The 26,868-nt window shown below is 40.5% G+C and overlaps 3 protein-coding genes and 1 non-coding gene across 8 annotated transcripts in view; 3 read left to right on the forward strand and 1 right to left on the reverse strand.

Moving 5' to 3' along the window:
• Window positions 1–6,719: 6,719 nt before the first annotated feature.
• Window positions 6,720–6,792, reverse strand: trnat-ugu. Its single transcript has one exon. It is a non-coding gene; the product is annotated as a tRNA-Thr (tRNA).
• Window positions 6,787–11,283, forward strand: LOC119908604 (cholesterol 24-hydroxylase-like). Its single transcript, XM_038726391.1, has 15 exons — window positions 6,787–7,088; window positions 7,238–7,315; window positions 7,637–7,718; window positions 7,892–7,965; window positions 8,263–8,349; window positions 8,483–8,621; window positions 8,747–8,857; window positions 8,932–9,094; window positions 9,193–9,258; window positions 9,452–9,524; window positions 9,609–9,693; window positions 9,974–10,084; window positions 10,304–10,392; window positions 10,526–10,592; window positions 10,682–11,283. Exons 1-15 carry the CDS (start codon window positions 6,940–6,942, stop codon window positions 10,829–10,831), a joined length of 1,524 nt encoding a protein of 507 aa, XP_038582319.1. The 5' UTR covers window positions 6,787–6,939; the 3' UTR covers window positions 10,832–11,283.
• A 568-nt stretch (window positions 11,284–11,851) lies between these two features.
• On the forward strand, window positions 11,852–17,793 carry LOC119908603 (cholesterol 24-hydroxylase-like). Its single transcript, XM_038726390.1, has 15 exons — window positions 11,852–12,116; window positions 12,266–12,343; window positions 12,668–12,749; window positions 12,923–12,996; window positions 13,294–13,380; window positions 13,514–13,652; window positions 13,778–13,888; window positions 13,963–14,125; window positions 14,353–14,418; window positions 14,608–14,680; window positions 14,765–14,849; window positions 16,483–16,593; window positions 16,813–16,901; window positions 17,035–17,101; window positions 17,191–17,793. Exons 1-15 carry the CDS (start codon window positions 11,968–11,970, stop codon window positions 17,338–17,340), a joined length of 1,524 nt encoding a protein of 507 aa, XP_038582318.1. The 5' UTR covers window positions 11,852–11,967; the 3' UTR covers window positions 17,341–17,793.
• Window positions 17,794–18,441: 648 nt separating this feature from the next.
• ccdc85cb (coiled-coil domain containing 85C, b) overlaps window positions 18,442–26,868 on the forward strand; it is a 44,628-nt gene continuing 36,201 nt past the window's right edge. For 3 of the 5 annotated variants that reach the window (XM_038726393.1, XM_038726394.1, XM_038726396.1), the window contains exon 1: window positions 18,445–19,921. In XM_038726393.1, the coding sequence (XP_038582321.1) occupies window positions 19,204–19,921 (718 nt within the window). In that variant the 5' untranslated portion in view covers window positions 18,445–19,203. Of the gene's footprint in view, window positions 19,922–26,868 lie in introns of all 5 variants that reach the window. The other 2 variants (XM_038726397.1, XM_038726395.1) reach the window with 2 other exon arrangements.

Consider the following 26,868-nt stretch of genomic DNA (forward strand, 5'->3'; position numbering starts at 1 on the left):
TAAGGAGCTTGGTAGGTCTCCTCTGGTCTTCCAGCGATTCTTAAGTTGAATACAGATGAGTGCCGCGTGGAGGGAAGCCAGACACATGTTGACCACATTGCTGCCGCAGAATAACAGATAAATAACCGCAGATGTGTAGACAGAGGAGAAAGCAGAGCGAGGGAAAACAGAAGAGAGTGAGAGAGGAACATAAAAGAGAGGGGAGGTTTCAAAACTCTGTGGCTAAAAAGATGTTATCTGAAAATATTGAATGAAGCAAGAGTTCCCAGGCGGATGCATTTAAAATCCGGGTGAATACACTTCACAGCTTATGGAGGGCATGTGTATCATGTCACTCGGGGAGCACACTGTGGTTGTACAGAAGTTCAAGTTGACCAGAATCACTGTATTCCAGTTTAGCGTGAATTATTTCACACACATAACGTGAAAAGATTGGACTGCAATTCAGAATTCTGAACGCACGCCTCATGCCAAGCACCTACATTTTAGCCAGTGAATGCGTGTGTGATGTGATTCATTCCTTTAGTTATAGTGCTGGTGGCCCTGGCCCGGAGCCAGCGCTCGGTGGTTGCGGATCTGTTTACTTTTGTAGGCTGGGAGGAACATGAGATTTCCTGCGGCTGGTCGACCTGCAAACAGCATGGCCCTTCAAGTCCCTCGCAGCTCCAGTTACAGGCTGCCTTGTCTCCCCCCCCACCCTCCCAGCGGATTGTGCTGAAGGTAACCCCACACAAACAAACATACACTCACATAGACACTGACTGGGTTGATTGAAGTCATGAACACCAGCTGACATACTGCATTAATGCTGGTAAACAAATGCTTGTCCAAACACACGTACAAACCCATACACATAGCCTACTTTAGCTGCTCCATGACTTATGTGAATGCCAGTGGATCTTAGGATCTTATGGATTATCTTCAGTTTGACTTATCCCATTCCTTGACCAGCTTGACACAGAGGAACGCCTTGTTCTGAGATGATCAACAAAGCTAATCTCAAAATTAAGCCTCTACTCATAAGAGACAGAAATGCAAGAGTTTAAGAGCATGGGAAAAAATGGTGTGTTTTTGTCCGTTTCTTCTCTTGTAGATGGTTTTTGGTCAGTGGCTGTTAATTAGTGAAAAAATAACTAGACTAAAAGTCAACAGTTATGCTAGCGGCTCTGAGAGCCCGTACTTATGCACAGTGGTGCTTTGAGCTAAATGCTAACGTTGGCATACTAACATGCTAAATAACATGACAATGTGATGTTTAGCAAGTATAATGTTTACCATATTCACCATCTTAGTTTCTTATGTATGTTAGCAGTAAGCACAACATACAGCTGAGGCTCATGGGAATGCCAATTTAAGTATTTTATCATAAACCAAAGTGCAAATTCGAATTCTTTACCTGATAATGGTGGTATATGGAAAGAGTATTGCCTACGTTGTAACAGCTCATTCAGAGGGGAAAATGATGTCTGAGCCAGATGTCATGGCAATCCAAAAGAAAGGTCAACCTCTGTGCAGCCCTAGAGGAAAAGTCTGGGGATCACCTAATTGAGTAGGATTCATCCTCTGGGGAACATGAATGTCTGTACAAAATGCCATGGCAACCCATTCAATAGGTTTTGAGATATTTCTGTCTGGAGCAAAGTGGTGGACCGGCCAAGCAACCAACGGACCAACATTTCCATACATAGGACTATGCCAGCTAGCATGGCTAGAATGTATAAAAACTACAACTGTGTACATTATTGTCTTACATTCACTTGCAGGGACTGATACAATTATAAAAAAACAAAGTTATTTACTGTCAAAATGTCCTTTCTATTTTTCGTGCTCCTCAATCTTGCAGACCGAGTACAGGCCAAAATGTTTTATCAAGCAAGAACAATATTCAGCACGATAATCCCAACACTGGACATCAATATCCTCAGAGAAGTCTGAATAACTGACATTCTTTGGATGAACCAGACTCTACAAACTTTTATTTATTTACTCATGTCCAGTGGGAATCTTAATTTTCTCCCTGTCTCTTTCTCTGTTGATAATGTAATCAAAAGAGCAGCCAACACAATACCTTTGGACATGAGAGGGGCCTGCAGATCCAGTAGTACTGAGAAGGCAGCCAGCCAGTCATAACAACATCAAACAGCCCCTAGCCTCCAGTGTTTACACAGAGCCAAGACCCTGGACCAAATATATGATTGCTTGTTCTTTTTAAGATAAGAATGCAGACAAGCTTGAAGGTTATTGCGAACAATATGTACGAGTATGAAGTGGCCATAGTTGTAGGAAGAAAGTGATGCATTAGGTCAGATGAGATTTCTTTGGATGCCTTAGATCAGAATGTGAAATTGTGTCTTGCAAGAATGATGGGAACAAAAATGAACAACATTCTAATTTAAATGTGCAAAAAACACTAGAAAACACCATAATCTGTTTTATTTTACTAGTGAGCCCACTAGTTCACGAAGAGGGGGGAGAGTGCTGGAAATCTGGGGAAACTGACAAAGAACACCACCTGCTGGTCACCATGACTAAATACACCAGCCCTCCTACTATTCTGCTTGAGCTGCCTGAAAGTTCTCAAAATTCCAGTTGTCGAAATTAAACTTACGCTAATAAATAGACCATCTTAGCCTGCTAAAGATTTGTTATAATTTTATTATTATTATTTTATTATTAATCGGTCTTCAGATTATTTTCATAATCGATTAAATTCAGCGTTTGTTCTATAAAATTAAATAAAATAGTGAACACATTTTACCCCAGCCCATCTTTAAAGGTTTTGTCTAACCAACAGACCAAAAGATAAACCAAACATTAATTTACTATAATGGAAAACTGTCAAATTGTCTTTTTTTTTTTTTTTTTACACAACATAAAGAAATAATCAGTTATGAAAAGGATTGCAGATTCATTTTCTGTCCATTGACTAATCGATTAATCAACTAAATATTTCAGCTTTATAGTGTAATCAGATGATCTGCAGGATTAAATAAGGATGAAATCACAAATACATTGACACAAAAAAAAAAATGTTTGGTTTGTCCGACTGAATCATACTTTCAGATCCCCTGTTTCAGCACCTGGTTATGTAGTCTGAAAAATGTGCTACATGCATTTTAACAGGGGAGCAGTAGAGTACAGATTTGCATTTCCTGTCCTTTTCATGTTGGTAATTTCACCCCTCACACTGTGACTCTGAAAAGTGATTAACAGCCTGGTTTACCATGTAAAAATAATCCTATACTGTGTGTATATCACCATCCACGGGTTGACATAGTGCTCAGATTAATGTGATGTTCATTGCTTTCAGCCTTGCGTCAGCCTAAAGAATATTAAGTAGGTAAGTGTATGAGTTTTAGAAGAGGGCATGTTGAGCTTTTTTGGATTTAATGACAGAAGTAGTGTTTTATGACCAAGAAGACTGTACTCACATTTCATAGCTATAATATATAATCAGTCAGGAATATTTTTTCACCATATTTCCTACAAATAGGATGCTGTGCAGGGGAATGCATCAGGGAAAAAGGGGGATGCAATAAATTAATGGTGATCCACAAAGAGCAATACATAAAAGAAATAACATAGCTGTTTCTAAATCAGACTTTATGCCTTTTGTACTTACTTTGTCACACCCTTTTAGCCTCCTTTAGCAGAACAGAATATGTTTAATGATGAGCCAATATATTTATATGAGCAAACATAAGTGCGCATTGGATTCACAATGTCCATCTGCATCGCTTAGCCAATCACTTCTGTATGCATCTCTTCATTAAACCTATGTAAGATTCTGTGATGACTCCAACAATTACACTGTTATTCCAGTGCTCCTGGAGATGAGTGTAATTGTATAAACCGAAGGAGGGTTTCCCGCTTCACCAGCTGAAGGGAAAGCAGGCCGGATCTGATGTGTGAAGTGCATCTACCTACGTAGATGTATGCTCTGATGGGCAATATTGGTCCTTTTTTCCGTCACGGAGGAATTCCCCGGTTCAAAGTCATGAAAACTGTCTAACTCACCTCTGCCTCATGTTCATCATGAGCTGAAGTTTACAAGGTGCAGAGAGTGCATGCTACATAGGCCAACTTCTGCTTCATTAAGAAAGCACGATAGCTCAGTTGTTAGCGACCTTGCGTAAACCCAACTACAGAGAAAGTTATACCTAAACTGGTTTTTATGTGCTTTATTGTTATGCTGTATACTGGTGTCTATTTTTCAGTACACAGCTGACACGGTGTACCCTACAATATAATCTGAAGAAATAGATTCATTACATGCTATAGATCCTAACTAAACTGAATGAAAAAAACAAAAAACAATGTAAAATGGTTACTTCAAAATGAAGGATGAAAAGTGAGCATTTTCCATCACCACTATTTTTAAGACACTTTACTCAAGGACCTTAAACAGGTTCTAAACCTGTCTGTAAAAACCTGACTATTCCTAATGATGGCTCAGTGTAAGGGAACTCAATAGCTTTTTGACACTGATTGTATACTCTGTTAAACTCTTCTGGACCACAGATCTAAGTTTTTGCTGAGTGGAATTTGTTATAACATATGTAATTGTTACCCTAAAAAAGGTTTCTGGCATAACTGGGAGAAATATGACAAAGTCAGATTAGGCCCACATTTCCTTGCATAAAAATAATAATTTTCATGGTTATAATGGTTAGTACTGTATAACTCTGACCATCATATTTTCTATGGTCATTACCATACATTAAAACTAAATTGCAATACATGTTTTCTAATTGTGCAAATAAACCTTTCTCAAAGCATTTTCATTTGTTAGTTAAATTTTTTTTGGTGCAAGCTATTTTTCAGTACATTTGAACAAATGCTTTCTAAAAGTGATGGGGACAAACTCAGCCATTTCAAAATGTGGTGGGGACATGTCCCCAGTGTCCCCAGTGTAAATGAAACCTGTGGGGTCAGTGGACCAGTAAGGGTCAGACAGCAGTGTGGAGCGGTGTGCTGGTGTTTACTCCCTCAGAGGAGGGAGGGTGTTAAAAGTGTTTCCCTAATTTAAGTGTTCAGTCTTGTGTTTTTAGTTAAATCTTGTTACATGCTTGCTTTCTCCTTTAAGGAAGTAGTTTTCTGTTTTCTGTCTGATTGAGTTTAATTTGTCAGTATTATTTAATTGTTAATAAAAATCTTTATTTTGATAGAATCTGTGGAGTATAAATTATCTCTGTTAGCATAATATTCTAACATTAAATTAAAACTAATTTCATAGCTAGGCCTACTGTTAGCAGTGTTGGGCAGGAACTGTACTAATATTACTTTTCTCATTTTACTTTTACAAATTTTCTCTAGTAGTGTAACAGATTACTATTTCCAAAACAGTAATAATATTAAAGTTACTAATCCAAGTAACGCTGCAGTACTGAGTTACTGAATGCACAGTCCTTGGCGTGAATGCTGAATGCGCAACTGGGCGGCAGGTCAGCGGTACTGGACCTTATGTTATTCAAGTCAGCTGTTAGCCAAGAAGCTAAAGGAAAGGAAAGGAAAGTCTAAGATACAAAGAACATTTCGTCCGTTGTAAACTTTGTGCTACCAGCAAAAAGCTTTCAACAGCGAACATTTCTACATCTGATTTATTGAAGCATCTGCTGAAGCAGCACAGCAATGTAAAACTTATAGGAGGAAACTCTGGCCGCCACTGCCAGTGATGCTGGGACTCGTCGGGAGAGAGTGGCGTTAAGCAACGTTATGTTTTGTAAAGCACTGAATACTGCTCTTATAAATGCATATGCAGAAAAACAGTATAGGCCTAGTTCAAAAGTTGGGATTTACTTACTTTTTTTAAATCTCAGCCTGTGGCATTAAGAAACGATATATGTTTTGTAAAACTCACTTTTATGCGAGTTGGCAGCTATTTTAATACTTACAGTGTATTTGCTGTATAAAGTGAATCAGATTATGATGATGATCGTCAAGAAGCTTTAGGATGACACCTGCCTCTACAGTCTGTATAGGCCTAAGCAAGGCACCACTGCAATGAACAAAACCAGGTCAGGCAAGCCTGAGCTGGAGCACTTAAGTTACAGTATACTGCTACCAACATGTCACGTGTATAGCCAGTCAGAGTGCTCAAATATTTAAATATAATCAAAAACTACAATACAGTCCTATAAAATAGAGCAGTGTGTGTATGTGTATGCATAAAAACCAAATCCCTCATCTTCAGCTGTGAGTAGGCCTATCTCTGGCTCAGCTTCCCCAGTACTGGACCCTCTGCTTGTACTGACTGTACAGCTACATATGCATGAGAAGAACATCTGTAATGAATATGACTAACGATAATCAATTTTCTAATTCTATCTATACATCTGATTGCCTACTCAGCCCTGCACACTGCCCCTGTACCTGTTACTGTTGGTGTCTGGTTCCATTGTCCTTCTCCTTCTCCTCCCGTGGCTCCTCCTCTTCCTTCAGTTTTTTTTATTTTTTTTAAATTTTTTTATTATAATTACTAATAAATGATTGTATTATTTTTAGGGGTGCTAAAAATGGTCTAAAAGCGCCCCTGAGTGTAGGATATACATGCTGTTGCAAACAATTGCAAACTGCTGTGACATGTTGGATGTAAAAGCTAGCAGTAACGTTAGCTTACAGTTGGTGTGCCGTTCAGCTCTTAGTACAGTAATAAATACAGCATTCGTGTTCAAGCAGGTATCGAACTCATATCTGAGCAATAAAAGTGTTCACACGACAGGCCCCAGCGAGGATCGAACTCGCGACCCCTGGTTTACAAGACCAGTGCTCTAACCACTGAGCTATGGAGCCTGTTATGCTGCATTGTGTGATACAGTCACAATTTGAAGGCACTTCCGTGTCGAAGTTATTACGCGTACAGTCACGATTTAACGAACGTCTTCACTTGGACTAACTTCGCTAACTGGTGGTACAAAGGACTTGACTTAACGTTACCAAATGGCAATTTTTCATGTGATTTTGAGCTGGACTGCTCAAGTGCTCATGTTTCTGCTCTTCATGATTTTCATAGCGTTTCTTGGTTACTGCTTGTATATTAAACACATTCACATGAAATATGACCACATTCCTGGCCCACCGAGAAACAGGTATGTGAACGTTAACACTAAGTTAGCTTAAGCTAAGTGGGTCGTTCTTAATGATGCTAACGGTACTTGTTTTGTCGTCACCTAGCTAACATTAGCTAAAACAATTGTATTGACAGTAACTTCAGCCGACACTTTTGTTTTTCTCACAGCTTTTTATTAGGACATTCACCAACATTATTGAAGACAATGAAAAATGGCGGAATTGTGCACGACACATTTCTGGAATGGTAAGTTAAGCTCAAACATGTTTAATTGTTCATATGTGGTTGACGAAAGTATGTAAATATTTACAAATAACAAAACATTTAATGTAAAACTGTAACGTTAAACTCAGAACAAATGCATTCGCAAAAAGTTAACGTTAGGTCCCAGGTAGTAAGTTAACTTACCACCACTACGCCCGATGATTCTTGTTGATGCCGTTTTTAAATGTGTTTACGTTATTCATTAGTTGTGATCAGTGAACCTTCACTTTGGGTACGGTTTGCACATGTAACTATACATGTATTGTTTGAAATTCAAACTGATAATCAACATGTCGTTTACAGGGCTGAGAAGTATGGGTCTGTGTACAGATTGAATATTTTCCATTACGTTGTACTCTGTGTGACCTCACCAGAGGCAACCAAGGTAAACACTGGACTTGACAATGATTTAATGTGTAATCTTGAGTTGCATGAACATTGCACAATTAACTGTGTAAAAGTGCACTGATAGATCTGCTTTTGTGGGGATCTTTGCAAAATAAAAAAAGTTATTTTCATTAAAAACATCTGGTCCATCTTTTAATGGCTCTGTTTCAGGAACTCCTGATGTCCCCAAAGTACCCCAAAGATAGATTTGTCTATAAGAGACTCTTCAACCTGTTTGGTCAAAGGTAGTTTATTAGACTTTTAGTCAGATTAGCTATAGTCTTCATGCTGTATAAGTCTCAATAATACAGGAACTGTATCATTATCATTCGTTGTTGTCAAACTGTATCTTACATTACAGAGAAAGATACAGCATCATACATGGTAATGTCAACTCAAGTAATCTTGGCATGTTTTAGGTGCACTTGTTAGTATTGTTTGTCAACTTTTGATTACCAGGTAATGAGTTTGTTGGTTTTGTTATGTCAAATAATTTACAACCATATTTTGAATAAGTATTATGTTCCACGTCACTCCTCAAGGTTCCTAGGTAATGGCCTAGTAACAGCACACGACCATGAACAGTGGTATAAACAGCGCCGGATCATGGACCCTGCTTTCAGTAGCTTGTGAGTTGTTAAATGATCACAAAGAGCCAGAATGGAGTATCTGCTCTCCAGGGCTTGCAGTCAACACAAGAGATCACAATAATATATTCTGTTTCTTTTGGACCATATTGTCTTAAGCTACCATTATTTCCAGGTATTTGAGGGGTCTAATGGGCACCTTCAATGAGAGGGCAGAGAAGCTGATGGATAAACTTACAGATGTTGCTGATAACAAAACAGACGCCAACATGCTCCACCTAGTCAACTGTGTTACCCTTGATGTCATTGCAAAGGTAATGTGCCAGGGTCTGTTTTTTTTGAATGTGGCGAAAGCACCAGCTTAACACAATCTAATGAAGTTGTAACTATTTTATTATATACATACATTTTATACGTATGTTTTCTTGATAACTCTCAGGTTGCTTTTGGTGTGGATTTAGACCTGCTGAAGAATAGTTCACCTTTCCCTGCAGCCATTGAGACGTGCCTGAAAGGGATGGTGTACTATCTCAGAGACACCTTTTTTGAGGTAGGACTTCCCTGCAAGTTTATGTGGCGAATATATGGGAAACTGTGTGAGATCCTAAAATCTTGCATTTCCAGTTCAATCCAAAGAACCGACCATTCATTAATGAAGTGAGAGAAGCTTGCCGCCTGCTGCGCACCACTGGAGCTCAGTGGATTAATGACAGAAAGACTGCCATGCAAAACGGCGATGACGTCCCCAAGGACATCCTCACGCAGATCATCAAAACTGCTGACAAAGGTGATAGTCCATAAAATTCAGATTTTTGTTAGATTTGCAGAGCAGAAGTGCAAGATAAAGTTGCAACGTTCATTTGCTATGTTTTTGTATTTTTCCAGAGGAAAACATGTCTAAAGAAGATGAAGAGTTAATGTTGGACAATTTTGTGACATTTTTCATTGCGGGTGAGTCTGTGTTGTTTCTGCCTTTTATGTGTGAAATGCGGCACAAAAATAAAAATAAAAGTCCAAAATGCCCCCTGCCCCCCTTTGTGGTTTAAAGATACAGAATATAATCAGTTTAATGTGTGTTGTTAGTTGTTGATCCATGTTTATGCCTTTTAAAGGTAATGTTCTGATTAATTTTGCCTTCTCTTAGGGCAAGAAACAACAGCTAATCAACTGGCTTTTTGCATCATGGAACTTGCAAGACATCCTGATATACTGGAGAAGTGAGAACTAATAATTTTGTGCAATACAGTTTCATAATGGAGCTATTAAATTATGGTTTCCTGAGTTGTGTTTTTATTTCTCAGAGTGAAGACGGAGGTGGATGATATCATTGGGATGAAGCAGGAAATCAGTTATGACGATCTGGGGCAACTGATCTACCTCTCACAGGTACATATCATGAAGTTAGGAAAGTTAGGTTCAGCTCTTTAGGAGTGAAGCATGTGAATCCATTGTGCAACGTGCTCTTGTGTTCAGTTACTCACTGACTCTTAGCCTATACAACATGTCTTCTTATGTTCAGAATGAGGGATGGCTTCATCTACTGGTGAGACCAAGATCATTCACTTGGCTGTTCCTGCAATTGTGCTTGAATGAACTTAAATGTATCTTTTATTTTTTTTAAGCATATGACCCAAGATGTGCACCTCACACTGTAACCTTCCCCTAGGTTCTAAAAGAGACTCTGAGGATTTACCCGACTGCTCCAGGCACATCTCGTGACGTACTGGAAGACATATTCATTGACGGTATCCACATACCGGGAGGAGTCACATGTTTTGTGAGTCATTCACTTTTGAGTGTGTTTGTACCTATAAAGCAGGGAGTGTGTGTCAGAACCCTAATTATTTTAATTGTGTTTCTTCTTTATATACTGTACATAAAGTACAATGCTGCCCCTAAACTTTAAACACACAACAAAAGAAGACATTTTTAGAATACTGACAGGATTAACAGTGGCCTGCCCTCAAAATGTTCACTACATTATTTTGAAATTCAGTTTAGCAGCTATGTGACTGGGAGAATGGATAAATTCTTCAAGGACCCACTCACATTTGATCCAGACAGATTTCACCCAGATGCTCCCAAGTAAGTAGCATACAATTTTCATATGATGACATACTTTGTTTTTAGTCACAACATGTTGAAACACTGATCGTTGTTCCATATAAAAGGACAATGCAGTGTATTGAGTGACGCTGTTTCTTATCTGTTTTACAAGGCCTTATTACTGCTACTTCCCCTTTGCCCTCGGCCCACGCTCATGCCTGGGACAAAACTTTGCTCAGGTAGGTGGTGACGGTCATAAATAATCAAGACAAACGCACACAAAACATCACAAGACGTTAATTCCAGATGCGTGGTGGGGTGATTACAGATGGAGGCTAAAGTGGTGATGGCCAAGCTGCTCCAGAGGTTTGACTTCACCCTTGTGCCGGGTCAGACCTTTGACATCCTGGACACTGGCACACTCAGGCCGAAGAGTGGAGTGGTGTGCTCCGTGAGACACAGGAATCACAGGAAATAAATGCTCAGACAGCACCACAACATAAGAAGAAACCAACTGCCTGCTGCAATTATCACTGCAGAGTTGTTTTATTACTTTTTTTTATTAATTTGTTTTAGCCTTTGTAAAAAAAATAATATCAATGCTTGTTATAATGGTGTGCACAGTGTTATGATGTTTTTAATGTTCTTACAATTATAAGGATATGGGGAAATGTTTGAGTAGCTTACAGTATCATTAGTACTTCAATCTTGGTGGAACTTAACCCTTCATCTCTGTGTAGTTGTTCTTCCATACTCACTGAGCTTCTTAACACGTTTTGTGCCTTTAACACTAATACAAAAAAATGAATTTACCACTTTAACACAAAACTAACCACAGAAGATGATAAAGCCTTGTTTTAATCATACAGAAATAACTTGCTACTATGTGGTTATTTTAGCACTTTAATAAATTAATAATTGATAAAAATGCCTAACAGTCTGATTTGTTCAGTGCTCAGTTTGCTGTGAAGGGATTTTGTTATGTACTCAACCTACTGTTTTTTTTCTCCATTACCGAAAGTGGACACACGGTGGCGCTGGTGACCTTGCAAAGAAATTTCAAAAGCACCTGTGAAACTACAATGTTGAGAGAAAGTTGTCACTCATCTAAGCTTCTTTTCAGGAGTTTGTGTTCATATGTTTATTTAATATTTAAGATGAGGTTTTTAAGTGGTGAATCACATTGTAGTGGGAGGGTGATGTCAATATAATGGGGGTTAAAGTCGTTTGTAATTTTAAAATAATTAGTAATTGGGCCAATTACTTTACAGTTTTTTTCATGTTTTGCTTCAAAAAAAGGAAAAATACTTGAACTAGCTTAAACTAACAGAAGTGAGTTAACGTTTATGAATATTAAAAGCTAAATATACCACACAAACCTTAAATATATGTATTTTATTTATTCGTATTTAGTTTATTGATGTAATATTTCATATTTGGAAAAATAAAAGGCGTCACAATTTGAAGGCACTTCCGTGTCGAAGTTATTACGCGTATGTTGGCGAGTTTACAAACAGTTCTGTAACGTTTGATCACCGGAGCATTTAACGAACGTCTTCACTTGGACTAACTTCGCTAACTGGTGGTACAAAGGACTTGACTTAACGTTACCAAATGGCAATTTTTCATGTGATTTTGAGCTGGACTGCTCAAGTGCTCATGTTTCTGCTCTTCATGATTTTCATAGCGTTTCTTGGTTACTGCTTGTATATTAAACACATTCACATGAAATATGACCACATTCCTGGCCCACCGAGAAACAGGTATGTGAACGTTAACACTAAGTTAGCTTAAGCTAAGTGGGTCGTTCTTAATGATGCTAACGGTACTTGTTTTGTCGTCACCTAGCTAACATTAGCTAAAACAATTGTATTGACAGTAACTTCAGCCGACACTTTTGTTTTTCTCACAGTTTTTTATTAGGACATTCACCAACATTATTGAGGGCAATGAAAAATGGCGGAATTGTGCACGACACATTTCTGGAATGGTAAGTTAAGCTCAAACATGTTTAATTGTTCATATGTGGTTGACGAAAGTATGTAAATATTTACAAATAACAAAACATTTAATGTAAAACTGTAACGTTAAACTCAGAACAAATGCAATCGCAAAAAGTTAACGTTAGGTCCCAGGTAGTAAGTTAACTTACCACCACTACGCCCGATGATTCTTGTTGATGCCGTTTTTAAATGTGTTTACGTTATTCATTAGTTATTGTGATCAGTGCACCTTCACTTTGGGTACGGTTTGCACATGTAACTATACATGTATTGTTTGAAATTCAAACTGATAATCAACATGTCGTTTACAGGGCTGAGAAGTATGGGTCTGTGTACAGAGTGAATATTTTCCATTACGTTGTACTCTGTGTGACCTCACCAGAGGCAACCAAGGTAAACACTGGACTTGACAATGATTTAATGTGTAATCTTGAGTTGCATGAACATTGCACAGTTAACTGTGTAAAAGTGCACTGATAGATCTGCTTTTGTGGGGATCTTTGCAAAATAAAAAAAGTTATTTTCATTAAAAACATCCGATCCCTCTTTTAATGGCTCTGTTTCAGGAAATCCTGATGTCCCCAAAGTACCCCAAAGAAAGATCTGTCTATAAGAAACTCTTCAGCCTGTTTGGTGAAAGGTAGTTTATCAGACTTTTAGTCAGATTAGCTATAGTCTTCATGCTGTATAAGTCTCAATAATACAGGAACTGTATCATTATCATTCGTTGTTGTCAAACTGTATCTTACATTACAGAGAAAGATACAGCATCATACATGGTAATGTCAACTCAAGTAATCTTGGCATGTTTTAGGTGCACTTGTTAGTATTGTTTGTCAACTTTTGATTCCCAGGTAATGAGTTTGTTGGTTTTGTTATGTTAAATAATTTACAACCATATTTTGAATAAGTATTATGTTCCATGTCACTCCTCAAGGTTACTAGGTAATGGCCTGATAACAGCACACGACCATGAACAGTGGTATAAACAGCGCCGGATCATGGACCCTGCTTTCAGTAGCTTGTGAGTTGTTAAATGATCACAAAGAGCCAGAATGGAGTATCTGCTCTCCAGGGCTTGCAGTCAACACAAGAGATCACAATAATATATTCTGTTTCTTTTGGACCATATTGTCTTAAGCTACCATTATTTCCAGGTATTTGAGGGGTCTAATGGGCACCTTCAATGAGAGGGCAGAGAAGCTGATGGATAAACTTACAGATGTTGCTGATAACAAAACAGACGCCAACATGCACCACCTAGTCAACTGTGTTACCCTTGATGTCATTGCAAAGGTAATGTGCCAGGGTCTGTTTTTTTTTAACGTGGCGAAAGCACCAGCTTAACACAATCTAATGAAGTTGTAACTATTTTATTATATACATACATTTTATACATATGTTTTCTTGATAACTCTCAGGTTGCTTTTGGTGTGGATTTAGACCTGCTGAAGAATAGTTCACCTTTCCCTGCAGCCATTGAGACGTGCCTGAAAGGGATGGTGTACTATCTCAGAGACACCTTTTTTGAGGTAGGACTTCCCTGCAAGTTTATGTGGCGAATATATGGGAAACTGTGTGAGATCCTAAAATCTTGCATTTCCAGTTCAATCCAAAGAACCGACCATTCATTAATGAAGTGAGAGAAGCTTGCCGCCTGCTGCGCACCACTGGAGCTCAGTGGATTAATGACAGAAGGACTGCCATGCAAAACGGCGATGACGTCCCCAAGGACATCCTCACGCAGATCATCAAAAGTGCTGACAAAGGTGATAGTCCATAAAATTCAGATTTGATTACATAAGAAGAAAGTCCCTGTGTTGTAATGCGGTCATAGCAGTGGAGAATAGAATAATAAATAATATAAGACGTACATATAAAATACAAGCATCCTCAACTCAACATGCGAAGCATTTACTTTTCTTATTAGATTTGCAGAGCAGAAGTGCAAGATAAAGTTGCAACGTTCATTTGCTATGTTTTTGTATTTTTCCAGAGGAAAACATGTCTAAAGAAGATGAAGAGTTAATGTTGGACAATTTTGTGACATTTTTCATTGCGGGTGAGTCTGTGTTGTTTCTGCCTTTATGTGTGAAATGCGGCACATAAATAAAAATAAAAGTCCAAAATGCCCCCTGCCCCCCTTTGTGGTTTAAAGATACAGAATATAATCAGTTTAATGTGTGTTAGTTGTTGATCCATGTTTATGCCTTTTAAAGGTAATGTTCTGATTAATTTTGCCTTCTCTTAGGGCAAGAAACAACAGCTAATCAACTGGCTTTTTGCATCATGGAACTTGCAAGACATCCTGATATACTGGAGAAGTGAGAACTAATAATTTTGTGCAATACAGTTTCATAATGGAGCTATTAAATTATGGTTTCCTGAGTTGTGTTTTTATTTCTCAGAGTGAAGACGGAGGTGGATGATATCATTGGGATGAAGCAGGAAATCAGTTATGACGATCTGGGGCAACTGATCTACCTCTCACAGGTACATATCATGAAGTTAGGAAAGTTAGGTTCAGCTCTTTAGGAGTGAAGCATGTGAATCCATTGTGCAACGTGCTCTTGTGTTCAGTTACTCACTGACTCTTAGCCTATACAACATGTCTTCTTATGTTCAGAATGAGGGATGGCTTCATCTACTGGTGAGACCAAGATCATTCACTTGGCTGTTCCTGCAATTGTGCTTGAATGAACTTATAGGTGCTGGTCATATAATTAGAATATCATCAAAAAGTTGATTTATTTCAGTAATTCCATTCAAAAAGTGAAACTTGGATATTATATTTATTCATTACACACAGACTGATATATTTCAATTGATGATTAAAACTGACAACTAATGAAAATCCCAAATTCAGTATCTCTGAAAATTAGAATATTACTTAAGACCAATACAAAAAAAGGATTTTTAGAAATGTTGAACATGAGAAGTATGAGCATGTACAGCACTCAATACTTAGTTGGGGCTCCTTTTGCCTGAATTACTGCAGCAATGCGGCGTGGCATGGAGTCGATCAGTCTGTGGCACTGCTCAGGTGTTATGAGAGCCCAGGTTGCTCTGATAGTGGCCTTCTGCTCTTCTGCATTGTTGGGTCTGGCATATCGCATCTTCCTCTTCACAATACCCAATAGATTTTCTATAGGGTTAAGGTCAGGTGAGTTTGCTGGCCAATTAAGAACAGGTATACCATGGTTCTTAAACCAGGTACTGGTAGCTTTGGCACTGTGTGCAGGTGCCAAGTCCTGTTGGAAAATGAAATCTGCAGCTCCATAAAGTTGGTCAGCAGCAGGAAGCATGAAGTGCTCTAAAACTTCCTGGTAGACGGCTGTATTGACCATGGACCTCAGAAAACACAGTGGACCAACACCAGCAGATGACATGGCACCCCAAACCATCACTGACTGTGGAAACTTTACACTGGACTTCAAGCAACATGGATTCTGTGCCTCTCCTCTCTTCCTCCAGACTCTGGGACCTTGATTTCCAAAGGAAATGCAAAATTTACTTTCAGCAGAGAACATAACTTTGGACCACTCAGCAGCAGTCCACTCCTTTTTTTCTTTAGCCCAGGCGAGACGCTTCTGACGCTGAGTCTTGGGTGCGGTTATCCCTAATGTTTGTACACTTTTTTTCTACCACACCTTTTCCTTCCCTTCGCCTCTCTATTAATGTGCTTGGACACAGAGCTCTGTGAACAGCCAGCCTCTTTAGCAATGACCTTTTGTGTCTTGCCCTCCTTGTGCAAGGTGTCAATGGTCGTCTTTTGGACAGCTGTCAAGTCAGCAGTCTTCCCCATGATTGATTAGAGTGTGGCACCAGGTGTCTTCAATATTGAACTTTTTCACAATATTCTAATTTTCTGAGATACTGATTTGGGAGTTTTCATTAGTTGTCAGTTATAATCATCAAAATTAAAAGATATAAACATTTGAAATGTATCAGTCTGTGTGTAATGAATGAATATAATATCCAAGTTTCACTTTGGATTGGAATTACTGAAATAAATCAACTTTTTGATGATATTCTAATTAAATGACCAGCACCTGTAAATGTATTTTTTTTAATTTTTTAAGCATATGACCCAAGATGTGCACCTCACACTGTAACCTTCCCCTAGGTTCTAAAAGAGACTCTGAGGATTTACCCGACTGCTCCAGGCACATCTCGTGACGTACTGGAAGACATATTCATTGACGGTATCCACGTACCGGGAGGAGTCGCATGTTTTGTGAGTCATTCACTTTTGAGTGTGTTTGTACCTATAAAGCAGGAAGTGTGTGTCAGAACCCAAATTATTTTAATTGTGTTTCTTCTTTATATACTGTACATAAAGTACAATGCTGCCCCTAAACTTTAAACACACAACAAAAGAAGACATTTTTAGAATACTGACAGGATTAACAGTGGCCTGCCCTCAAAATGTTCACTACATTATTTTGAAATTCAGTTTAGCAGCTATGTGAATGGGAGAATGGATAAATTCTTCAAGGACCCACTCACATTTGATCCAGACAGATTTCACCCAGATGCTCCCAAGTAAGTAGCATACAATTTTCATATGATGACATACTTTGTTTTTAGTCACAACATGTTGAAACACTGATCGTTGTTCCATATAAAAGGACAATGCAGTGTATTGAGTGACGCTGTTTCTTATCTGTTTTACAAGGCCTTATTACTGCTACTTCCCCTTTGCCCTCGGCCCACGCTCATGCCTGGGACAAAACTTTGCTCAGGTAGGTGGTGACGGTCATAAATAATCAAGACAAACGCACACAAAACATCACAAGACGTTAATTCCAGATGCGTGGTGGGGTGATTACAGATGGAGGCTAAAGTGGTGATGGCCAAGCTGCTCCAGAGGTTTGACTTCACCCTTGTGCCGGGTCAGACCTTTGACATCCTGGACACTGGCACACTCAGGCCGAAGAGTGGAGTAGTGTGCTCCGTGAGACACAGGAATCACAGGAAATAAATGCTCAGACAGCACCACAACATAAGAAGAAACCAACTGCCTGCTGCAATTATCACTGCCGAGTTGTTTTATTACTTTTTTTTTATTAATTTGTTTTAGCCTTTGTAAAAAAAATAATATCAATGCTTGTTATAATGGTGTGCACAGTGTTATGATGTTTTTAATGTTCTTACAATTATAAGGATATGGGGAAATGTTTGAGTAGCTTACAGTATCATTAGTACTTCAATCTTGGCGGAACTTAACCCTTCATCTCTGTGTAGTTGTTCTTCCATACTCACTGAGCTTCTTAACACGTTTTGTGCCTTTAACACTAATACAAAAAAATGAATTTACCACTTTAACACAAAACTAACCACAGAAGATGATAAAGCCTTGTTTTAATCATACAGAAATAACTTGCTACTATGTGGTTATTTTAGCACTTTAATAAATTAATAATTGATAAAAATGCCTAACAGTCTGATTTGTTCAGTGCTCAGTTTGCTGTGAAGGGATTTTGTTATGTACTCAACCTACTGTGTTTTTCTCCATTACCGAAAGTGGACACACGGTGGCGCTGGTGACCTTGCAAAGAAATTTCAAAAGCACCTGTGAAACTACAATGCTGAGAGAAAGTTGTCACTCATCTAAGCTTCTTTTCAGGAGTTTGTGTTCATATGTTTATTTAATATTTAAGATGAGGTTTTTAAGTGGTGAATCACATTGTAGTGGGAGGGTGATGTCAATATAATGGGGGTTAAAGTCGTTTGTAATTTTAAAATAATTAGTAATTGGGCCAATTACTTTACAGTTTTTTTCATGTTTTGCTTAAAAATGAACAAATACTTGAACTAGCTTAAACTAACAGAAGTGAGTTAACGTTTATGAATATTAAAAGCTAAATATACCACACAAACCTTAAATATATGTATTTTATTTATTCGTATTTAGTTTATTGATGTAATATTTCAAATTTTAAATGCGTTCTAAGCTAATAGTCAAGTGCTTTGTTGTTGTCTTTTATAAGTAATATGTTTTCCCTGTCCTGGACGTGTGGTACTGTTCCTTTAAGAGGGCCGAGCCTGTGCCTTGTGAGGCTTCACCGCACATTTCATCTACCTGCTGCCCGCTCCTCTCCCACGTCGTGATTGGCCGTCTTGGCCGAAAGCCTCTTGAATGATTTCAAACCCGAGTGTTTGGACACGGAGGAGGAGGTGGAGGGGGGGCTGTGCTGACAATTCCGAGCTGGCTGAGTGGAAGGGCTTGAATCCTCCGTCCACCAGCACGCCACCTCAGTAAAGAGGCTTATCCGAGGAGCGTTGTTGACTGCAAACGCGTTCAGATATTTTCTTTTTAAAAAGTGGGCTTTTAGAGGTGTCCTGTTTACGCGAATATTCATCGATTAGCTGAAAGTGGGCTTTAGCTAACATTAAAATACCAAATTTGTTGGATTTTCTGTTTACTATCCTTTGAATGGAGCAATGTCCAGCGGAGACGGCGCACATTGCGGTGGGACGCGGTATGATGTGCTGACGGGACTCTGCGCCGGGGACCTGATTGAAAATCACTGGTAATCGATTGAAAATCATATGTTGGTGTTACTGACGAAATGTGAGTAGGCTACCCGCAGTTGTTTCCGAGTTTCATAACGGATTTTCCTTCAAAAGATTAGTAAGGGCATTCAATTCATGCACGGGTTGCCATAGCACCATTAATATTTTCCCTTTCATTATCTGTCTGCTGAAGAGGAGGGCATAACGATACTTTAATATTTTGGACAATGTATTCGTATTTTAACACAATTCCGCAATTGAGGCTTGGTTAAATGACTTTTGATAGTTAATTTCAAGCCGCCGTTTTAACGAACTGAGACTCACAGCCATGGCTAAAAATCCGTCCGAGGGGCCGAGGGATGAACTGAGCCAGCTGACGGACGAGGAGCTGCTTCGGTGCAGCAAAGAGGAGCTGGTCCGGAGATTGAGGAGGGTTGACAGCGACAAAATGAACTTGATGATCGACCATGGCAACATGATGAAAGACATCAATCGGCGGCTGCAGGTGCATCTGCACGAGATCCGGAGCCTGAAGGAGATCAACCAGAAGCTGCAGGACGACAACCATGAGCTCCGGGAGCTCTGCTGCTTCCTGGACGACGACCGACAGAAGGGCAAGAAGCTGTCCCGAGAGTGGCAACGCTTTGGCCGCTACACTGCCAGTGCCATGTGGAAAGAGGTGGGAACCTACATGATGAAGCTGAAGGAGCTGGAGGCCAACCAGGACACCGTGTTGAGGGAGAACACTGAGCTGAAGGAGATCATCCTCATGCTGGACGAGGAGAGGAACGGAGCAGGCTCCAGGAGCTCCATAGACAGTCAGTCCAGTTTAACCAACCTGAACGGTGGCACCGGCACGGTCAGGGATGTTGGAGACGGGAGTAGCACGTCCAGCACTGGGAGTGCTGGTAGCCCCGATCACCACAATCACAACCACATACACAAGCCCTCTTCAGAGAACAGTAAGATGGGCCCCACCATGAGGAGGTCCATGGATGACCTGTCAGCACCGCACCATCACAGGAGCATCCCCAATGGACTTAATGGTGAGTACACACACTCCTTGCACCTGTGGAAACACACCTTGCTGTCATAAGCCACATGCAGACTTAACACATGCCCTGCAAGATGCACATCTTAAAGTCCAACCAATCAGGCCAGACATCAGTTCCAAAATAAAAGTTTTTTTTGGCCCTATTACATTTAACACTGGCAACTTGGCCCTTTCAATTTTATTTTTGTGTCCAAAAGTTACTCTCATGGGCTGGGATGGATGACCTACAGTTACTCCTGATTTAAAAGATCTCCAAGACAAGGGGCATAAGTTGTTGCCCATTTGAGGCGTCTTGAAATTGTAGTTGATTTCTTGAGGTTCAACTCTCCAGTAGGCCAGTGGCTGTGAGAGATCAGAAGAATACAGGTGTAATACTGTATTCCTCTGCCTTGGTTTCACAGCTCTTAGATGCAGTCAGGATGTGTTGTGTAGTTACCATGTGTGATTGCACTGACAACATATGCTGATCAAAATTGCTGTGAAGGATTAACATGGGTGGGGGGTCTTGGGTTAATCTCCCTTTAAAGTCTTGATTGGGGTGATTATAACACACACACATATGCGCGCACAGCATCCTTAAGTGGCCTTTTCAGTCCCATGCTACCCCATCATGTCAATCTGCACTGATTTAGGTCACTGCACTTGTGGTCCTCAAGGAAGAGGACTTATCTAAATAGCTTTTAAAGGGGGCTGGAGCAAATTGATTTTTTTGAGGTTGTTTGCTGATTATCATTGTTGTCTTTGGTTGTGGAAGAGCACTCATGTCTGCTTAGTGCCCGTTTGAAATGCATGGCAAGGGACCAGAAATCAATGTCCCTGTTTTAAGACCTAAATACACGGCTGAAAGCTTCGAGCCGGGATGAAAATGCCCTGATGGAACAGGAGGACACTAAGCCTCGTTTAGCTAGTACATGGGCTGATAACTCGCCATGATCTGTTTGGCAAGGGAAATAAATTCTGTATCATGGGGAGGAGGGGGGAAATCCCCCATTCAGTTGAAACTTTTTATATATTTATTGTATTTTACCCTGCTTTAAAAGGACAGGGCAGCAGCATATATAGAAGCTCAAAGCAAGCAGCTTCAAATCAGATCACACAGGTCACGTGTTATCTATCGGACATTCCTGGAGTCATGGGCTGTGTAAACCGTGAAGGTAACAAATACAAAAGGATGGAAACATGCATGAGAGAGAGCAGAGTGACCCCTTAATCCGGAAACACACACACTCACACGCCAAGACACACATTTTTGGGTGTTGTTTGGCTGTCATTACGTAACATCAATATTGTGTCTGCAGCAGCCCAGCACCTCTCTAAGCCGCTGTTTCGGTAGATGTGTGTGACATTGTGTGCCCCTGAGGTTCTAGCTCAGTGTGTCCATCTTTGTCAGTGATGTACAGATACACACATGCGCACGCACGCATGCACACACATAACTAAGCTAGCAAGGGAAGTATGCGCTTCACTTGAGAGGTTTATTATTTCATTGTCAAAACCATTGCATTGCTATGAGACTGATGCTATATAGTTCTAAACAAAGGTGAACATCACAAATCTTTCAGGCTTTTACATAATTACAAACAACCCCCCACGGAAAGAAACAGGGCAACTATTAACACTGTGTTGTGAAATAACCCAAGATGGCAATCGATTAAAAACAACGGCAGCAGCAATACTACATTGATCCTTATCTACTGTTACATGAGTTGGATGGCTGAACCCAGGAGCAGTCAGATGAAATGGCGTAAAAGTGTTTCATCACTCCTCTCGATGAATAAATCTCAAAAACCTGCTTGGATAGAAAATTTAATTGCCTGCAGGTCGACATCAGCTTCTACAGCCCTGACTAGTAAGAAAATGGTTTTCTTCACCGGCACAGATTTACTCAATTGGCTGCTTGAAATCCGAGTGGAGTGACCATGTTGCGAGGTCAGGTCTGGCCACAGTGTGAGGTCTGCAGAGTGACTTTATTTAATGCTGTCCAAATGCCAGTGGCTCCCCTGGGCATTTAGGAGACAAGCTCGAGGATTGCCGCTCAAGTGCTAAATGAACAGCATCTGTCCGGTTGCCAGACATATACACACACAGATGGGAAGAAGAGGAGGAAGATGAAAGCGTTTGGTGTCCTAAGAGTGAAACCGACCAGTTGTTTGAGCTAGAGGCCTGGGTTTCATATGTTTTCAGTCAATTTTTAAATTCTTTCATCTTTTTTTTTGTTTGTTTTGGCAAATGTGAATCTAAAAGCCCATCTCTTTAGAGGCAAAAGAGGTGCTGGGAGAGGAGTGAATGAAAGGGGGGCCCAGCAAAGGGCCCACTGAGTCCTGGGGGTGTTGGGAGTGGCTGAATGGCGCTAAGGGGTTGGCTGGGAAGCCTGGGGGTGGAGTGGTGGGGGACGGTAGGAGGGCAAATTGAGCTCAAAAGAGGCTGGATTTAGAGACATCGTGCTGTCTGCTTAATTGAATTTCTTGTGTGTTGACCCCCCCCCCCCCCCCCCCCCCCCCCACACACACACACACACACACACACACTCTGGGGATACATGCTGTTTGTGTGTGTGTGTTTACATAGACAGGGTGTGCGGCGTAGTGTGTAAGGAGTATTGAAGTCTTCTGTTGTTAAGAAGACAAAAAATAAAAGAACAGCAGGGACTACATTGAGTACCACTGTTTCATAAGTTATAGTAGTGACTTCTATTTCCAGACTTCTCAACGTCGGCATTCGCTTTTGGTGGTCTGGAACCCAATTCCAGTCAAAGTCCGCCTGAAATATGATGCTGTCATAGAGCTCTTGCATTAGGCCCCCCTATATTGCCATGCAGAGTAAGTATAACTGTGTGAGATTAAGACAGAGTGGCCAAGCGGGAGCAGGAAAGTGCTGCTTTGACATTGTCCAGGTGAACTGATAAAGATCCTCTCTACAATAAAGCTGGTTGACCTTTAACAGACCCTCACACATTCTACTGGCCTTTTAGCTGCCAAATGGCTTTAAAGGTTTCTAACTCGGCAGAGAACGAGGTTTCTCAGACATGGACTGAGAAAGAGGATATATCCAACTCTAGTCAGTCAGTGTAAGTTACCGTACCAATGGTGATGTGAGTAAGGTCATTGCATGTCCATGGACATCTACACTAATGCAAGGAAATAAAACATGCAGTAAATAAAACATTGATTTAGTAAATGGGTTTTAGTCCTGCGTGCTAGGACAACTGAAGCTAAAGTTCTAGCACATTTTGCAGCCAAGGTGGCTTTATCCTTCACATTCACGTATGTGTGTGTTTGCCAGAGGCCAGGGAGATGTTCTATCAGGCCAGACTTCTGTTGACTGCTCGAGATGGCTTCCTAAAAAGGGGACCTTCCTTCTCCCATACCTAAAGGCTTGGTCATACTCGCATTTAAAACAGCCCCATTTGGTTTCCCTCTTCAGTAAAACCCTTTGTGGAATAAAATGGTTCACAACCCCAAGAACAAAAGGGGGAGTAAACACAAGCACAGTACAGAGAAAATAGAATGAAGCTCAGGGAGCTATTGTGACTGGCTAGTGCTAGTAGGCCTATGCTACATGCTAGTATGGCTAGTGTGTTAGCGGTTAGCTCCCCAGCTACAGTAGTTATCCAGCTAGCCCTGTGAATAGCCACTACATCGCCAAGCTTCTAGAACCAAATATTTTGCAAAGACGCACGGAAGATTATCTCTGTGCCGCCTTACTACCATAAGTCTGCCAGTCTACATTCAGCTGCACATGTCTCTCAGAAACCAGTTGGATAGGTCAGTGATTCATCAGAGATTAAGACTTGTAAGCGCTTCAGCACAATGTGATCATTTGAATTTGATATGTTGTTCTTGCACTGGCCTCCTACATTTGTTGTCTTGAGGAAATTGTGCTGTTCCTAAGAAGCCTTCCTGTGTTTAACCTACTCTGTTGAGTCACCCTGTAAACCCATTGTACCATTTAGGCTCAAATTAGGTTAAAATGAGTCCTAATTAACTCACAGAAAAGTCATAAAATTGCATGTTTAAACTAGAGTTTTCAGTACCTGGCCTTTCCATGTGTTTCTTAATATATAAGGTGCGTATTGGTAATTTAGAGGATTTTCTCTCTCTCTGTCTGTCTTGCTCTCTTTTTTTTTTCTGTTTCCTTTTCTTTTACCCTTGGGGAGGGAGGTGACCTAAAAGCTCACTACAAAACTGTAGAACCAGCCCTCCCAGTTGGCCCACCAGTGTGTGTGTGTGTGTGTGTGTTTCCATCATGCTAATGCAAATTAGTCAGCGCCTTGATATTCACATTCATCTGTGAATGCATAAGTAAAGTCTTGAATGAAAAGATCTACTGGGGTCACTTTTTATGAGAAAGAATCAAAGTCCATGTTTACTTTGTGTAAATCATTGCAAAGTTTTTGGAGCTCATTTATATTCTTCAAAGAATCAGCCGGGCCTACTTGTCTTTTTCTTAAATAAACATCAATCACTCACAGCCAGTTAGTTAAAGTGAGCCTTGGCGTTTCCCTGTCTGAGCTCCTTTCTCGTTTTGAACCAGAGGATCAACAACACAATGGTGTTTTCATCTCAGCCGTGGTTTCAAGTCATTGTATGGCATGTCTGGGGGGGCAGGAATAGGATGTTTCTGTCACTGATATCCTGTTTGTCCACACTCAGGTTCATGTTTCTGTGTTCCAAGAAGCTGACTTGGTTTCTTGTAGCCTCATGCGAATGGTTACATTGGTACTATTCTCATAAAGGGCATAATCAAATTTACAAGAGCTACTCTTGGTCAACGGAAAATAATAGCTCTAGGAATTTTATGATTGCGAAAATTAATGGGATCGCATTAGGTCATGTTAACACATGGGGTAGAAATTGCAGCCCTTTTTTGATACCTACTGTTCTTCAGTATTTAGTTTTTTAGTTTGCCAATTACTCCCAAAGACATGTCGAAATGGACACTTAAAATGTTCTTTCCCCGGAGCACAGCATGGGCTCTCTTTGCACTCTCTGGCTTACGTTTCCCAGCGCCCTGCCTGTGTGAGGCCTGGTCAGCTGATAACACAGATAATGGAGTAGAAAAACACACACACACACACACACACACACACACACACACACACACACACACGTATATGCACAGGAGAGATTGAGAGAACGAGCCACAGGGGGAAGTCTCAGCTGTGTACTGTCAATGAACAGCCAGCCCGTCAGGTCGTCTCACATTCCTGGATAAATAAAAGGGGGAAGTGGGTCTTCCTCCTAGTGACACAGCAGGAAAGAGACTACATGGGAAGAAGAGCAGGAAGATGGAAAACAAAAGAAAGCGTGTGTCTCTTGGTTGCCTTTTTTATCTTCTACCTCCCAGTCTTCCCTTCACTTCTCCAGTCTTTCCCTCTCTCTCCATCTGCATCCATCTTTCTCTTCATTCCTCTCAACCTGCTGTCTGATCCTCTGTGCGTTCATTCCTGTCAGCGCAGCACCCAGCCGACAGAATGAGGTTATGGAGCCAGCATGAGCCTCGCACACACAGACACGGACTCCTTGTAAGATCGAATGCTTGTGCCTTTTCCATATAAATAGGTTTTGTTATATTTCAGTGGTGTCATAGCAAGCAAACAGTGTGTTATCTCACAAATATGAAGGCAATTTCAGCCACTTATTACAGCTTTCCTCTCTCTGCGCCTCCCTCTACATCAGTGCGGATCTAAATGTATGTCCCTCTTGTCTGATCGTTGGGCAAGGGGCTGCTGGAGGGCTGCTCAGTCGCCTAGGCAACAGCAATGATCAGTGGGGCGAGTGGACGGCACCCACGCCCAGCCTCAGTCACTGAAGCGGAGGGGAGGGGGATGGGGATGGGGATAGGTTTGGGCATGGTTGGCCTCCATGCTGATTGACCCGTGCAGAATGATGCCAGCCAGAGCGAGGTCAGCTTTGTGTGTGTGTTGTGTTGTGTTGTGTTTTTTTTTTTTCTGTTTCCAAGAAACTTACTCATAAGAGACAGACGGGGTGTGGTACAAGTTGCTCGTTCACATTCAGTTTCAAACTATTTCATACCGGTTTTACTATCTGGAAAACTCTGTGGAAAACTCAATTGAGCATGAGTTATTTTAAGAAGCAGATCATTGTACCTGATCTGAATGGTTGGGGTTTTCCAATATGCAACACCCAAATGGGGTTGGTCATATCATCAAACAGTAACTGACATTTTATATGATTTCCTTTATGAGCTTCTCACACGTCAGTGTCGCTAGCTTTCAGAATTGAGACACAAGAGGTTTTATTTTTGTAAGTTTAACATTATTGTCACTCTAGTGAAACACTAGTATTTGGAAGTCAATCCAAGCTAACAAAGTTTTAGCTCTGTTTTTGGTCTCCACCAACTCCTGAAAGAGAATATCTGGCTCTTTAGTTGCTAATTTCTCCATTATGTTCACCAGCTAGTCGCTAACTGTGCTTGTCTGCTGTTTGGTGCTAAGCAGATAGTGTACAGTGGGGTTTTAGAGCTGTTTTGCTGAAAACAATGCTTTGAGAGCGGTGAGATGTTAATCGAAACTGTAACGTTGTGGGCCCGTCAGCTAAACGATGAGCTGACACTCACTATAAAGCTCTGTATAGCCAAGGGGAGCTGCAGCTTCAGGTGATAATTCTGTCGGTTCATCACTATGAAGGGGACACCTTACATGCTGTCTCATTGTTTTCACAGTCAAATTTGATACATTACTATAAAATGTTGATTATATCTGCTTTACAAAATGAAGAATCTTGTAATTTCTTGATATTGTGTTTCCTGTCTCAGCCTCATCTAACCTTTACTGACGGATTAAGTATCCATGGACAAATGAAAAGTGTCCAAGTATGCACCTGCCAGGATTCACCAAAAATGGGCTTTAAAGATGGATACAGATGTATATTTAAAACCCAGCTTGTAGAGGGCATTCTTTTAGAGTGCACGTTCTAC

This window comes from Micropterus salmoides, unplaced genomic scaffold, assembly GCF_014851395.1.
Source record: "Micropterus salmoides isolate LMB-PRFRI ecotype aquatic unplaced genomic scaffold, ASM1485139v1 Ms_hic_scaffold_18, whole genome shotgun sequence".
NCBI classification, from domain to species: Eukaryota; Metazoa; Chordata; class Actinopteri; order Centrarchiformes; family Centrarchidae; genus Micropterus; species Micropterus salmoides.

Bases quoted from the DNA above. Each gene is read 5' to 3' on its own strand.
- LOC119908604 (XM_038726391.1), top strand. From the start codon at position 6,940: ATGGCAATTTTTCATGTGATTTTGAGCTGGACTGCTCAAGTGCTCATG. The intron at 8,858-8,931 runs GTAGGACTTCCC...TTGCATTTCCAG, and splicing joins TCAGAGACACCTTTTTTGAG to TTCAATCCAAAGAACCGACC. The intron at 9,525-9,608 runs GTGAGAACTAAT...TTTATTTCTCAG, and splicing joins CATCCTGATATACTGGAGAA to AGTGAAGACGGAGGTGGATG.
- LOC119908603 (XM_038726390.1), top strand. From the start codon at position 11,968: ATGGCAATTTTTCATGTGATTTTGAGCTGGACTGCTCAAGTGCTCATG. The intron at 14,126-14,352 runs GTGATAGTCCAT...GTATTTTTCCAG, and splicing joins CATCAAAAGTGCTGACAAAG to AGGAAAACATGTCTAAAGAA. The intron at 14,681-14,764 runs GTGAGAACTAAT...TTTATTTCTCAG, and splicing joins CATCCTGATATACTGGAGAA to AGTGAAGACGGAGGTGGATG.